Here is a 13,869-nt window from a genome sequence, read left to right on the forward strand (position 1 = left end):
ATACTATATCTAAAGCAAAGGGTGATTACACCACCTTGCCCCAGCTGTCGTGCAGCCAGTTGTGTCTGTTTGGGTGGCCAGCCAGGGGTGGCATAATACATGCTTCAGCCCCTGGTAGGCCCTGGGTACACCTATGCCCTGGATACCTAAGGTATGCTGTACAGGGACTGATAAGGTGGCCCAGTACCAATTGGTAAAATGCACCTAAGGTACATGGTAGTAATTTAGAGAGAGAACAGCTAGGCTGTGGGTCTGATTAGCAGGCCCACAGCCAGGGAAAGTCGTAAACCAGTGAAGCAAAAAGCAAAAATCTGGGGTGGCCATGGGATTGCAGACCCCACTCTCCTACACCCTCATCCTCTGGTCCTGCAGAACCAGTTACCCCTCATGGTTTTGACGATCTCAGGAGACACGAAAAAATTGAGGGCCGTTCATGGGCGGCTGCTGAGTTTATGCACCAAGCTTGGGCTCTATCCACCTGCAAATTTTTTCTGCTTTATAGAAGCGATGGGTGGGTTGGTGCCTTCAAAGACAGGTGGATCCCGTGCGATCAGATGTAAAGGAAGTATTAATTTTGTTTAGCTGAAGGTGCTGAATCAGGTCTTGCATACAGGTCTGTTAATAATTTCAAATCAGTTCTCTCTGCTGGACACAATCACATTGATGGTAAGCCGATGGGGATGCATCCCCTTGTGTGTAAGTTGCTGAAGGGTATTAGAGTGGCTTGTCTGCCTCGCACCAGGTACACTACTTTCTGGGATGTTTTTAAAGTTTTGTCGTTATTGGAATCATGGCCTGATAACAAAGACTTGTCATTGAAACAATTGTATGCTAAACTTGCTATGTTACTGTGTTTAATCTACTGTAGGAGAGTTTCTGATGTGCACGCTTTAGATTTGGCAGGAAGGATGTTCTCTCTACAGTGTGTGTCTTTCATTATCTCTAGGAGAACTAAGACCATGTCACGTTCGGTTGAGTATCCTGCTTTTCCTCACAATGACACATTATGTGTTTTAAAGTGTTTAAAAGTATACGAGGAATGTACATCGGCGCATAGGGCAAACCCCTTGGGTCAATTTCTGTTAGCAATCCAAAAGCCCTTCCGTCCAGTGTCAGCTGCCACCTTGGCGCGTTGGGTCAGATGGGTTATGTCTGAAGCAGGTATTGATTTCTGTTTATGGTGCGCATTCCTATAAACTAATAGGAGCCACAGGGGGAAGAAGGGGTTTAAACGGGCCGCCCCCCACTCAATCCACGTACACCACTACTAGACCTGCCCCTGTTTTTTGTGAAGACACCTATCTTCCAAGAAAATTCACTAGTTACCTAGTTTAGGATATCCGCCACGGTGGACAACTTTGTACAGCCCCTTATGTATACCGCCAGGTCATAATTTACAATGTGTAAAATCTGTATATGTGTGGAACTGTGACAACCGTGAAAGCACCCCACCAATTCAGGAAAAAAGTGTGGGAAAGTTGGCAGTGCCTCACGGGAGCAACACCCGAGGAGGAACAAACAGACTGGTACTCGCCTGTGTCCTCACGTTCTCATCATCAGCTACTGCCAACTTTAAACAAAATGGGGGAGAAAAATAAGGGGGAAAGAAAGATAGTGCAAATTAAGCAAAAATAACATTCGTGCTTATGTGCTAATGACCCAAAAGGTTTGCCAAACTCTGTACATAGGATTTGGAGACACCTATCAATTAAAAAGAGCTAGGCTGCACTGGCTGTAATACTTTTATTCCTTGCTGTGAGCCCGCTATGTTAAAACCAACATGTTTCATTGCCTGTCTGAATTTACCGGCAACTTCATCAGGGTTTGGGTCTGCGTCTTGTCTGCACCTTATTTTCTCCTTTTATTGTACCAGGTAGCTGCTGTTCCTACGTATACCAGGGCCCCCGTAGAAGAAATTAAAACTCCAGTGTTCGTGGCTATCTTTGTTCCTACCGGAAACCTGCCTTAGGTCAGTCTCTCTGTGCAGGTCTATGGCCTCAGGGGGATGAGCGGAGGCCATAGACCTGCACAGAGAGACTGACCTAAGGCAGTTCTCAATGTTTAAAGTGTTTTACTATAAACCTATTACGCATGTTTCTTCTATGGTTGTTGGTCAGCTTTGAACCAGCATAATCGGAGCCTCCGGTCCTGCCATAGAATACAAAATTTTCCAGCTATCGCGACAAGAATTTTAAATTCTATTAAGGACACGGAGGTGAGGATTATCCCACCCGTTGGGACAGGTAAGATGTCAACTGTCATGTTGCAAGATGATTACCTATGCAATTTTGTTTCCCACCCTAAGATATCAAACCGTTTTGGTTCCCTATTTTCAAACTTGTTTTCTGTTTCAGCAACTGATTCCAAACAGAATTAATGTTTTTGACGATCTGTGGTCTGGATCTCCTCGTCGTTGGAGGATTGCTGTTGTATCCAGGAATCTTGGGTTGTGCTCTCCGTTGAGAGTGGGATGTACTGTTACTGCTCTCCGTTGAGAGCCAGGACTGTTGTTTGTTTTTTCGGACACTTAAAGACTGGTTTTGCAAAGAAAGAGGAAGCCAAGATGGTGCCTCATTATTTTGTATGCTAACCTCTCTTACTATTGGTTGTTTAAGGAGGCGTAGTTCAAAGCCTCATGGGTAATGTAGTTTTTGTGTAATGTTTACTTTTTTCTCATTGGCTGCTGTTGAGTAGTAAAGAAATTGAGAAAGCATACGCCTCGCCTCTGTGTCCTTAACCCCTTGCATGCGCTGCGAATTTTCGTGCTATGCGGGCGATTTTAAAAGTGGGCGGGATTCGGATGGCCCCTGGCCGTCGTCAGCACAAGCCCACTGTGACGCATGACGGCCGGGGGCCGTCATGAGCATGCAAGGGGTTAATAGAATCTAAAATTATTGTTGCGATAGCTGGGAAATTTTGTATTGCACTGTAGAATTTCTATTTTGTGCTACTCAGGTATGGCCCTGGGAAACTTCAGAGGATGTATTTCTGCCAATAGTACGTTTTCAAAACAGGAGCGTTTTTTAGGCAAGCCAGTTTACATTAGTTGCACCGCGTCTTCCTAGTTATTCCATGAACAAAGCTTCATTAACCCCTTGCATGTGGCCGCGATTCTGCGCCTGTGCGGCAAAATCGCAAGTGGGCGGGTTTATGACGGCCCCCAGCCGTCATCAGCACACGAGCGCCGTAGTGCATGCCGGCTGGGGGCCGTCATCAGCATGCAAGGGGATAATAGCACAAGTTAAAACGAAGGCCAAGGTATGGTTCCCACAACAAGGCTGGCAATTGCGCCGAAACCTTCCAGAGCACTAACTTAAACAACAATCATGACTACCAGTAAGCTCCCGAAACACGTTTGGTTGGCTGTATTCAAACTAAATTCCAACTAAATCCCCCCCCCCCCCCCCCTCTATGTTCGATTGGTCAGGTGTCAGCTCAATCAACAGGACGTGCCTAAATTACACTCTTCCAGGCCTATCGCAAACGCCACGCCCCTTTTAATTCTAAATTCATCAGCAGCTACCACACACGTTCCTAAGATTGTCACAGAAACCGAAGGCCCAACCCACAACATTGTTTTCAGCCTTCTTTCTGTGACGTACCTTCTCCCCATCTCTGGCCGCGTGATATTACTTTTTTTTACGCTGTTAACCTCCAGGTTGAGCTGAATGGATTGGCTGCTCGGCGCGTCACTCTCGAAAAGGACATGGTACAGCCTACTTCGGAGTCTCATCAGTCGATCCAGAAAAGAGACGCATTATCAAAGGCGCTTGCTGTGGAGTGGTGTCAGATCTGTGGATACTAGGCGTGCATGTCAGAACGTGACTGGAAAGGCGCAACAGTAGTTGCGAAAAAACAGAACATCGTTTAGCAAACAGAATTTAGATAATGTATACACATCAACATGCGTTGATAAGTGGTTGGTATCTATTTTAAAAATGTGGAACCTTTTAAAATGTATAAGCGTTGAATCGTTATACAGGCGAATATAACAAGTTAATTGAAGTTTACATTTATTTTAATAAAATGTTTCGTCAGCTGTCGATCATTGACTCGTTAAAGATGGCGCCTTCGCAGGGGAGAGCAGTGGCTGCAGACAGGTCTCTAGTCCGCTCTCTATGTCTACATCGCGGGCTCTGCTCGAAGTGTTGTCGGTTGGGGGTGTGCTCGAGCGCTGGGCCCGGTCTGTGGTGGTTGCGAATTGGGCAAGGGGTCGGGGACTAACGGGAGAGGGCTGGAGCGGACGCCCGGGGAAGTGGGCCACTCCGCATTGGCAAGCGTTGTCGGTTCAGTAGGTCCCAGGTTGCCAGAGCCAGCAGCCTTCGGGCGGACATGAACGTACCCCGCGGCATGTGCGGGACGAGAAGTGACCGAGAGAACGGGGCGGACAGCAGCTTTTGAGCGCCGCCCCCTGCCGGTGACTGAGCCGTTAGCATAGCCGCAGCCATGTCGGCTATCTCTGCATCGGAGAAGGTGGACGGATTCACGCGCAAATCTGTGCGCAAGGCGCAGCGCCAGAAGCGCTCCCAAGGCTCGTCGCAGTTCCGCAGTCAGGGCAGTGTGGTGGAGCTCTCCCCACTGCCGCAGCTCCGAGGTGAGGGGGCCTTGTGCGTGTACTGTGCAGTGTGAGAGGAGGCTTGTAAGGCGCTTCCACTCCGTATAATTGTACGTCCTCTAGCACTCTTTAACATGTAAACTCAGTAGGTGATGTGTGAGTAGTTTATCCAGTATTGTTTTCGTATCTATAGTTTACTGCCCCTCTCAGTATCAGTTCCGGCCTGTCCTTTCCAAAATACAGGCAAGTGCAGAACTATGCTCTATCTGATCAACGACAATTTGAGGATCAACGGGATTATTGACGCTATTCTGGCATTCCCCGATTTTGATTCGAGTGCTAACAGGTCAATAAAGAACTAAGTAACTGGACGAACATTTCTCACCGCAGGCTTAAAACCCTGCTGTATACGTCGAGGTTTGTGCTTGAGTGGACGGGGATGTCAAATTAAGGTTCTCATGTACAGGCTGACACAGTGTGTTCTAGATACAATTAGTTTTGATAAATGCATTTATATGTGAATGTGAGTATCTGCTAGGTGAAGCCCTGTTCACTCTTCTGTCCACTTGGACACAGACAGGCTAGTAACACTTTGTGTACGATATTACTACATCATGTGGCTCGTGTACTGTCCATTCCTAGTGGTACTTCTGGATGAAAGGTGTCTCTGTATGGAGGCCTAGTTTTGAGAGCATGGATTGTGGACGATCTCCTTACTTGACATACTGAGTTGGTGTCAGCTGGCGGTGTGTCAAAGCATGTACTGCTTAAAGAAAGCATCCTTTCAGCAGCACTTCTTTAAACCCCCAAATATGGTTGAGTTCGTAGCGTGCATTATAACAACGCTCTCTGAAAATAGCATGAGCAATGACAGACCTTACAGAATCCACCTGTTTATTTTTTTCTTGCTGGTCCTGGCACCAGCTCCTGTCACAGTATGAATTGATATGAGGTGTATACCATCTCTTCTCTTGTGTGTAAGCTGACACCCTAGCCATCTGAAGTCGATACTTTGAGCTAGCTATGTCGTCTTTTCAAAGCAAGGGGTACCGAATACACCTCAACCTGTCGGTGTGCTGGCAAATGTCCAATTTCTGTCTCCTTATATGTTGTCTAACAAGTGTCTGGGATAGTACCAGGCTCAAAAACACCCCACCTGGTTCCAGGACCTCATGAGAAAGTTCACATCCCAGTGTTTCTATCCTTGTGATTGACTGGAACAGGATGACACACCGCACTCACATCTTTGCTACAGTAGAAGCTATTATTATGCTTCTACTTGAAACACAGCCTTCTATAGGGGCAATTAGGTCATGTGCTGTGTGCTTGATGACCGTTACCGCCCCTTATGTTGTCATTCTACAAATAACACACAGCCTTTAAGTCATTATAAACACACATTGACATTTCAGGACTCTACAGTGCGCGGGGCACTCTAGAAATCATACATACCATGCTGTTTGATGAGTTACATCCCTGTGGTAGTTTATATGTGATGTACAAGACCAGCTAAGACCCCTGTCACTCGTCGGACATTGAAGTGTGTTTTTTATGCATATTGCATTGAATGCTGTTTGTAAATCCAAAGGGCATAAACTGTAGGACGCAGGCAGTCCACCTCACAGGAGGTCATTCACAAAGTCCTACTGCAAGTTAAGGAAAACTTCATAACCCGCATATTTCACACACTAAGAAACGTAGACCTACAGACGAGACCGTAGTAAAGATAATTGGCAGGTCATGAGGTAATACTGGGTACAGAATCATGTTCTAATGTGTCATGCTAATCGCATATGGTAACTCCCTAACCTGATTAGTGAGTGCTACAAGATAGGCAGCGTTCCCAAGGAAGAATACAGAACTAACCAAGTGCCTGCATGTGTTGCGGATGTGCAGCGTTCCTGTGGCAAGGAGTGTTCAATACTATTAAAACTCAGGTTTGCCCAGGAATGCTCGGGGCTTGCAAAGAGGAGGCGAGGCATTGGACTGAGTGTCCTGAAGCAGCGATTCGCTGGTGACGTATTCCTGGAGCAGCAGATCAGGAGCGTTGGGAAGTGCTCCCAGTGTAGTTTTTTAAAAACTGCTTACAGAAAAACGACGGTTCTTAATTTTTACAGAGAATTTAGTGCACAGTCCACCAGCACATCGTGTTTCAATCTTAGTTGGGCAGGCGGCAAGAGACGTGTTGAGCTGGCCTTCAGTTCAATATAAATGTCTGCTATATAGTTCCTCTTGGTATTGTATGCCTTCTTTGGAATGCCGACTTGAGAGATTATTTCCACAAGGAACAGTAGGAACGTAAAAGCTGAAAATGACTGAACAATTCTTTCCCGACTGGAGAATGCGCCGGGACACTTATTTTGAAAACCATATAGTTTCTAATGCTTTTTTATATGGCTTTGTGTGTGTTATTGCCTGGTTGCCAATTGGCCACACTTCATTAAGGGCAACTATTCTGCCATGTTCTTTACAATACTGGAAGCAGCAGGATCTGATGCATTTTGAGTTGGTCTGTGTACATCATCTCAATAGAAACAAAATACGCTAATGAGGATTTAGTGCTTGACTTGTAGTAGTTGGAAATGTCAACTATTATTCATGAGGCACTTTCTTTGCCTGCAGTAATTATATTTTTAGTGCATAGTTGGTTGTAAATAGTTGTGGTTCTAATGTGCTTAGTCATAGTCTTAAAATCTATGTGCTGGGGAGGTGAGCTGTGTGGACTGTGCCATACAGCTTGTTGTACAGTTAGTATCCAGACTATATTAAGATTCTGCATGACTGAAATACATCCCATTCGTGGTCTGTGCTTTTAGAAACTAGAGCAATGGGCTATCTCTTCCTCATATTGGCTCCTAAGCACACTGTATCGTTTTGTTGGTAAAAGTTTTGATTTCAGTAAGTTTCTGGCAAAACACTACAAAATTTGGCTTTGCATTTACTGTTTGCCTTGTAATTACCGTCTTTTGATGTATTCAAACTTTTTGACAAATACTAAGCAAAAATTTTTCTTGCCCTTCACCTCGCTGTAATTTTCTAGGTAAGTAAGCGTAATGCTGTGCTTTTGCTGCACTTTGAAATTGTGACCAGAACAACAGTAGGTCCCGCAGTTGAAGATCATTTACATTCTAAAAGTGTTTTAAACATGCTTTAATCTCGCAAGCTATTTTTATGGCACCCTCTTTTTATTTTTTGGGTCACAACTTTGCTGGCTGACAATAAAAAAATTGTGGGAAAACCAAAGTGTAATAGTAGCTATATTGTAAAGCGTCAGAACAGGCTTTTATAATGTAAAGTATGTGGGTACTTTGCCTTCAGATCTGTTTACTTGTAATGTCAGTCCACTTAAAAAATAATAGTATTTTAAAACTTCTTTAAAATTGAGTTGCCTCAAGAAAACAATCTTTGTGCACTTCATTGTATAAAATGCAGCCCATTTGTTTAATACATGGGATATATATCTACTATTTTAACATACAGAAACCTCTTGCCCTCTGAAAGCTGAAACTTTGTTCCAGCAGGAAACCCAATCTATATTATGTATCTGTTTATTTTTAAATTATCATTTTCAAAATAGTGCCACTTGTCCAAAGTTTAAACCTTTCACAAGCATTCAAGCAAAATATTGGAGTTTTGAGTTCTTAAGAGTAAACCACATTTTAAACCTTTGCTTTTTTTGTACAGGGCTTTTGCTGCTTTGACAGCAACAAAAAACCTTTCCAGATTTATCCATTTCTTGTTTGTAAAAAAATCCTTGCATCTAGACCTCAAAGTGGATGCCAAACTAATCTAATGTTGCTTTTTACGCTTGAAGCAGCTGCGTAATGGGAAGCTCATCCCAGATACCTGTGATGAAACTCTAAAAGGCTGCCAATTATTGTCCTCAAACTAGTCTAAGTGCAATATACATGTGCTGGTTTTGACAGGGATTTGAGGAAAACCCTTCTCAAAAGTTATATTGATAGTCGAAGGATGTCTGTTAATGTTGTAAACCAACACAACCATCTGATCCTTATTTTAATCCAAATCTTTCCTTGATAACTTTACCAAATCAACCAGGTAAACCAGTAAAACTAACTTGCATCTGATGTGGTGACAACTGTGGTGATGTAGAGGAATTCCAGCCATATTTTTAATTAGTTAATGTGCTCCTTATGCATGCGGAACACCTGCTTGTCCTTCCAGAGTTATGTTTTGTGTGGTGCCTGTACATCAAATTTCAATTAATTGGTAATCCTGATTTTGTGTTCATGTTGGTAGATTTTTGTGCTGAAGTGTTCTCACACTCATTCATGGTCATCTGATTGTCCCGTGTGGTCGTGTTTCGTTGTGGCTAGATCCATTCTACATCTGTAATATTTTTTGTTGTGGTCAACAAAGGGTTTTAGCATTTTCTCTTCGGCACCTGGGCGTAGGTTTTATATTGCATGAATGGTGTTGGTGGAATATATCATAGTCTATCTGGTATTTCTAAGCTGTTGGCACATACCCTTTGCTGTTTTTTTTTTTTTGTTGCAGCAATTTCGACTCATCAGTTACTCGAAGCTCTCTGTTTTGAATTGTTTCATGTTTTTCATGGTGTCGTGCTATGCATTTTTGGTGCTCGATTACAAGGCACTCCTTGACTTTGCCTTGCTATGCCTTTCAGATGTGAAGTTTTGACCAGGTGTTGGATTCCTGCTATTATTGTCAGAAGCATAGGGAGTGGGCCAGTTTTTCTATAGGGTAGTTGCCACCGGGACAAATGATACCCACACTACCCGTGCAGGGGCCAGTCGCTCCCTTTGTATCCCACCAGGATAGAGTTGGCCTGGCCTGTCCTTAGTGACAGATGCGTACCGACCATTGGGCTGAGAGGGCTTTAGCAACCACTTAAAACTCTTTGGCGTAGGCTGGCAGGGCCGAGTCTACTGGCTTGACCTTCAGTTACATCTAAAGCGTTTCCTACAATGATGGTTTAGAGCCCGGACAAGCCACTAGGTGTTTTTATTACTTTCCAAAATCGCTGCTACCTTCCTGCCTCATATTATATACTTGATTGTTTGAATGCCATAACAAAACAATGACCTACCATATTTAATGTGCATTGGTGGAAATCGGCAGGGGTCAAAAATGCCATTATCACACCCCCTCACCCATCAACAAGCAGGTAATAGGGCTATCCAGCAACACTTCCACTTAAACATGCGAGACACAATAAATACCCATCACATGGCGGTTAAAAAGCTGCGCTATGCCAGAAGAATTTTGCAGTTCACAGGAAAAAGTCCATACATTTAGACCAGTGTTTTGAATTATAACATACATCTAAAAAGAGTTATAAATATTTCTTGGTGCTGTTAAGCCAGTGATATTGCGCATCACAAAAGAAAGATTGTGTTTTGACATCTAATAAAAAAAACCTAGTATATATAAACCTGCTTACTTCTGATTTTTTATATATATATATGTGTTTGTAGGTAGTTATATAAGCCATTTTTGCGCCATCAATAGATATCTATGAGCAACCTGAAGAGATCTGGAATTCAAGCAGGGCTGTCCAACCTTTCACTGGATGATACATTGACTATCACTGAGTTAAGGTTAAAACATGTTATTTCCAATGATGCAAAAATTGGAGCATAGCTGGTTCCTGTCAGAAGTGGCATGGCGAGCAGAACAATGATTGACTTGAATGCAGCCTCAAGCAGTTACCAGTGGTAGAGATTAATGCAAGCTTTTCACCCATTCCTTTTGTGCTTTCTTCAGTGCCACACTGAGAGCCTAGACCTGGGTCCTGTGCTCACTCCATCATAGAACTCAATCACCGACTGAATAAAGCATATGGGCCAAATAAGTTTTCGGGCTGCTAGTGTTCTTGTTCTGAGGGGCTCTGGCTCTCAGTCTCAGCTGGACTATTCCTAATGGAGCAGGGCCAAGGCTAATTTGCTAGTTTCTGTCTGGGGTGGTATGGTGGGCAAAACAATCATGCACTGGGATGTGGTCCTGACTAATTACCACTGGTTGAGATTAACTCAAGCATTCCACACAGTACTTTTCTACAAAATCTGCTTTAGAAATCACTACAGAGAACACAACATTATATATTTGTTAAAGGACAAAGAAGGGTTCAGTGGAGAATGCTTACGTTTGTACTCTGGCCTTTCAGGTGCATGTGGGACTATCATGGCATCCTGGCCTTTTCCATGTTCTGGCCTCTATTCCACTCTTAACATCTGTGCTAATTGTAGAGTATTTACCATCTGATATGGGCTGGGTGTTTAATCTCCTACCATGTTGCTTTCTCTGGGCCTCGTACCCTTCACACCCTGACTGCCTTTACCAGCTTGACTATCTGACATCTTACAGCCTTCTTTTGTTCCTCTGATGGGATTTACCCACCACACCTCCAAGGTGGCTGATGGTCTCCTATGGTCCAGAATAAAAAAAAAATGTAATGGGCTGGGTGGTCTGCAGATCAGCACTGAGGGACGACAGAAGCGTCCTGGGAGGTGACAGAGGCATCAGCAGGAGACCACTGACCCAACACTCTGAGCTGGCATCAAACCCTACCCTCCCCTTCAGCATATATTGCTGGGGACCTCGAAGCAGACTTCTGCACTAACCCTATCTTCAAACAAAGACTTTAGCCCCTTCCCTGCGCCACGAATTCCGCTGCGGTGCTGGGGGGGGGGGGGGGGGGGGGGAGCGTGGCGCTTCGGTGCTCATGACGGCTCCACGCCTCCATGAGTCACGTGTGTCGTCATGACTCCGCATGCTCATTAATTTGCCCGCATAGGCAGGGAGTTAGTGCTGCTTGGGCGGAGCGGCAGCGGCATGACTGCTCCACGCCGTCATGAGCAGACTCCTACCGTGACTCATGATGGTGTCGAGCTGTCATGAGCACCCAAGGGGTTAATGCAGAGATGATTCTCATGGCATAACCCTGCCCCTCACATCAGCCTTCATACACAGTTGGTATCAGTGGGGGCCCTAGGTTCCTCTTTCTGCTGCCCATGCTGTACCTGTGCTGTCTTTGAAGTAAGCATCTATTGTTATTGCCAACAATGCATATTTTTTGTGTGGGAGAAAAACATGCATAAACGGTACTTATATTGTGCCTTTTAAGTGTCATTTGGGATGTGCAATGCTACGACTGCCTTTGAGATAACATTTCTTGTTTGGAAGGTGGAGTGGGGTGATGTACCACATAATATTGTGGCTGTACTGCTACCATTGATATTAGACCCAACTGCTGGCCTGGGGCGTGGTGGCCATCTGGCAACATGCATCCACTCAAGTTGGGCTATCCAAAATCCTACAGAGACGTCTGTTCCATGCAAATATCACTTGCAGCTCTCCTGGGAGAAACCTTCCCCTAGGATTTGGTGTAGAAGGCCCAAAAGGGCCATGTGGTGTAGGTCTGCAGGAGAATTTAATGAGGAGTGCAAAATAACTTTGCAATGGGGAAGTGTGGTGCAGAAAAGTTAGAGGTGAGCTGAGTACAAGGGACTGTGTTGTAGGAAGAAAAAGTGATGATGTTTCTAAGGATGTTGATGGGATGAGAAGAGTTGGAGTAGGAAAGGCTCTTTGGTGGATCTAAAGAAGGAACGCAGAATAGGTCTATTGATAATTGGGAATTGAAAAGGGATAGGAAGTGCTATGTGGTTGCAGGATGATGAGCAGAGGAGGAAGTTGGAAGAAAGAGGGGGTGAAAGAGAATGAGAGAATGAGCAAGAGAGAGTGAGAAAGTCTGAAGGTTCATAGAAGGAGAGATCCGGGAGAGCATCAAAAATCTAGAGAAAGTGTAAGACAATAATAAAGTTACAGAGAGGGAGAGAGAGAGAAAAAACATTGGGTTGAAATTCAACAGACATAATGCTGTAGACATTCCTCTTGATGAACTGTTACTATTTTTAGAAATCACTACTATTTATTACTCCCCTTCTACTATTATTATTATTTAAATTTATATACAGGGCGCAACAGCTACCCAAACAGGGTTTCCTGGCGCCCGCCAGAACAGGAGCAAAAGAAAGAGGCGCAACTTATTGATTGAAAAGCCAGGTTTTAAGTGACTTGCGGAAGAGTGTCTAGTTTAGATGCGAAGAGACAGGGGAAGAGCATTCCACAAGGCGGGACCCAAGTGGGTAAAGGAGCGGCCGCCCATACGGGATAATTTAATCCTAGGCGCCTGGAATTTAGTCTGAGTAGTAGACCGAAGAGTGCGTGAAGGCAGATAGGGGTGAGCTAAGATTTGAAGGTCTCTCAGGGAGCCCGAAATGGAGGCTGATCTGGGTACCCAACAGAGCAATCTGGCAGTGGAGTTCTGCACCCGCTGTAGCTTGCGTGTCACGTCCTTATTGGCTCCTATGTAGAGAATGTTACCGTAGTCCAGTCTAGAAGTAACCAGGCCTGGGTTACTGTTCTCTGGTTAGGGCTAGGTAGCATCCAAACAATTTTCTTCAGCCAGTTCAAAATGGTGAAACAGTTTGCGGCCACCTTCGTGGCTTGTTGACGCATAGATAGTAAGTCGTCAATGATGAAGCCAAGGTTGCCGATATGGTGGGAAGGCTGCGGCAGCGCACCCATTTCTATAGGCCAATGTTGAGGTCCCCAGAGATCTTTGTCTTTCCCCAAAATCAGGACCTCTGTTTTTTCACTATTGAGCTGAAGAAAATTGTCTTGCATCTAGGATGTAATTTTGCTCAGCCCAGACCAAAGAGCAGATGGCTCCGACTCCTTCCCTGCAGAAAGAGAAAAAATAATCTGGTTTTCATCGGCTTATGAAAATAAAGACAACCCAGCCTCCTCAACGATCGCTGCCAGGGGTCTACCATAGATGTTAAACAGAGGACTAAGGATAGACCCCTGGGGGACTCCATAAGAAGAGGAGTGGATCTTTAAGTTAGCTGCAGGAGAAAAGACCTAGAATGTGCAATCGTAAGGAAGGAAGTTAGCCAGCTAAGTGCATTACCAATGACTCCCAAAGATTGTAAGGCTAGTGATTCCAGAGAATTTGCACGTTCCAACTCTAGCTACTCAAAAACGAATCGGGAACTGGAGAAATGGAGAAAATTGGATATTGATATCTTGAACAAACTCCTATCCACCAATGTCCCTACCTTTAAAAACATGTTTACTTCTGACTTAGTGGCTTTTCAAAATTGGTTAACTGATGCACAGAATTGCTCTAAAACACAGTCTAAAAGAAGTGCAATGCGAGGACCTTGCTCAATTTATTACGCACAAAGTGGAAGCAATATATTCCACTCTGGACAGTAATAAACCAACAAATTCCTCTCCACCACCATCTACTCAATTCCCAGCTAGCC

At 44.4% G+C, this 13,869-nt stretch overlaps 1 protein-coding gene across 1 annotated transcript in view; it reads left to right on the forward strand.

Moving 5' to 3' along the window:
* Positions 1-4,118: 4,118 nt before the first annotated feature.
* PPP2R5A (protein phosphatase 2 regulatory subunit B'alpha) overlaps positions 4,119-13,869 on the forward strand; it is an 836,659-nt gene continuing 826,908 nt past the window's right edge. Inside the window, exon 1 of the mRNA XM_078649746.1 lies at positions 4,119-4,594. Within this exon, the coding sequence (XP_078505872.1) occupies positions 4,447-4,594 (148 nt within the window). The 5' untranslated portion in view covers positions 4,119-4,446. The remainder of the gene's footprint in view (positions 4,595-13,869) is intronic.

The sequence above is a fragment of the Lissotriton helveticus genome, chromosome 6, assembly GCF_964261635.1.
Source record: "Lissotriton helveticus chromosome 6, aLisHel1.1, whole genome shotgun sequence".
Lineage (NCBI taxonomy): Eukaryota > Metazoa > Chordata > Amphibia > Caudata > Salamandridae > Lissotriton > Lissotriton helveticus.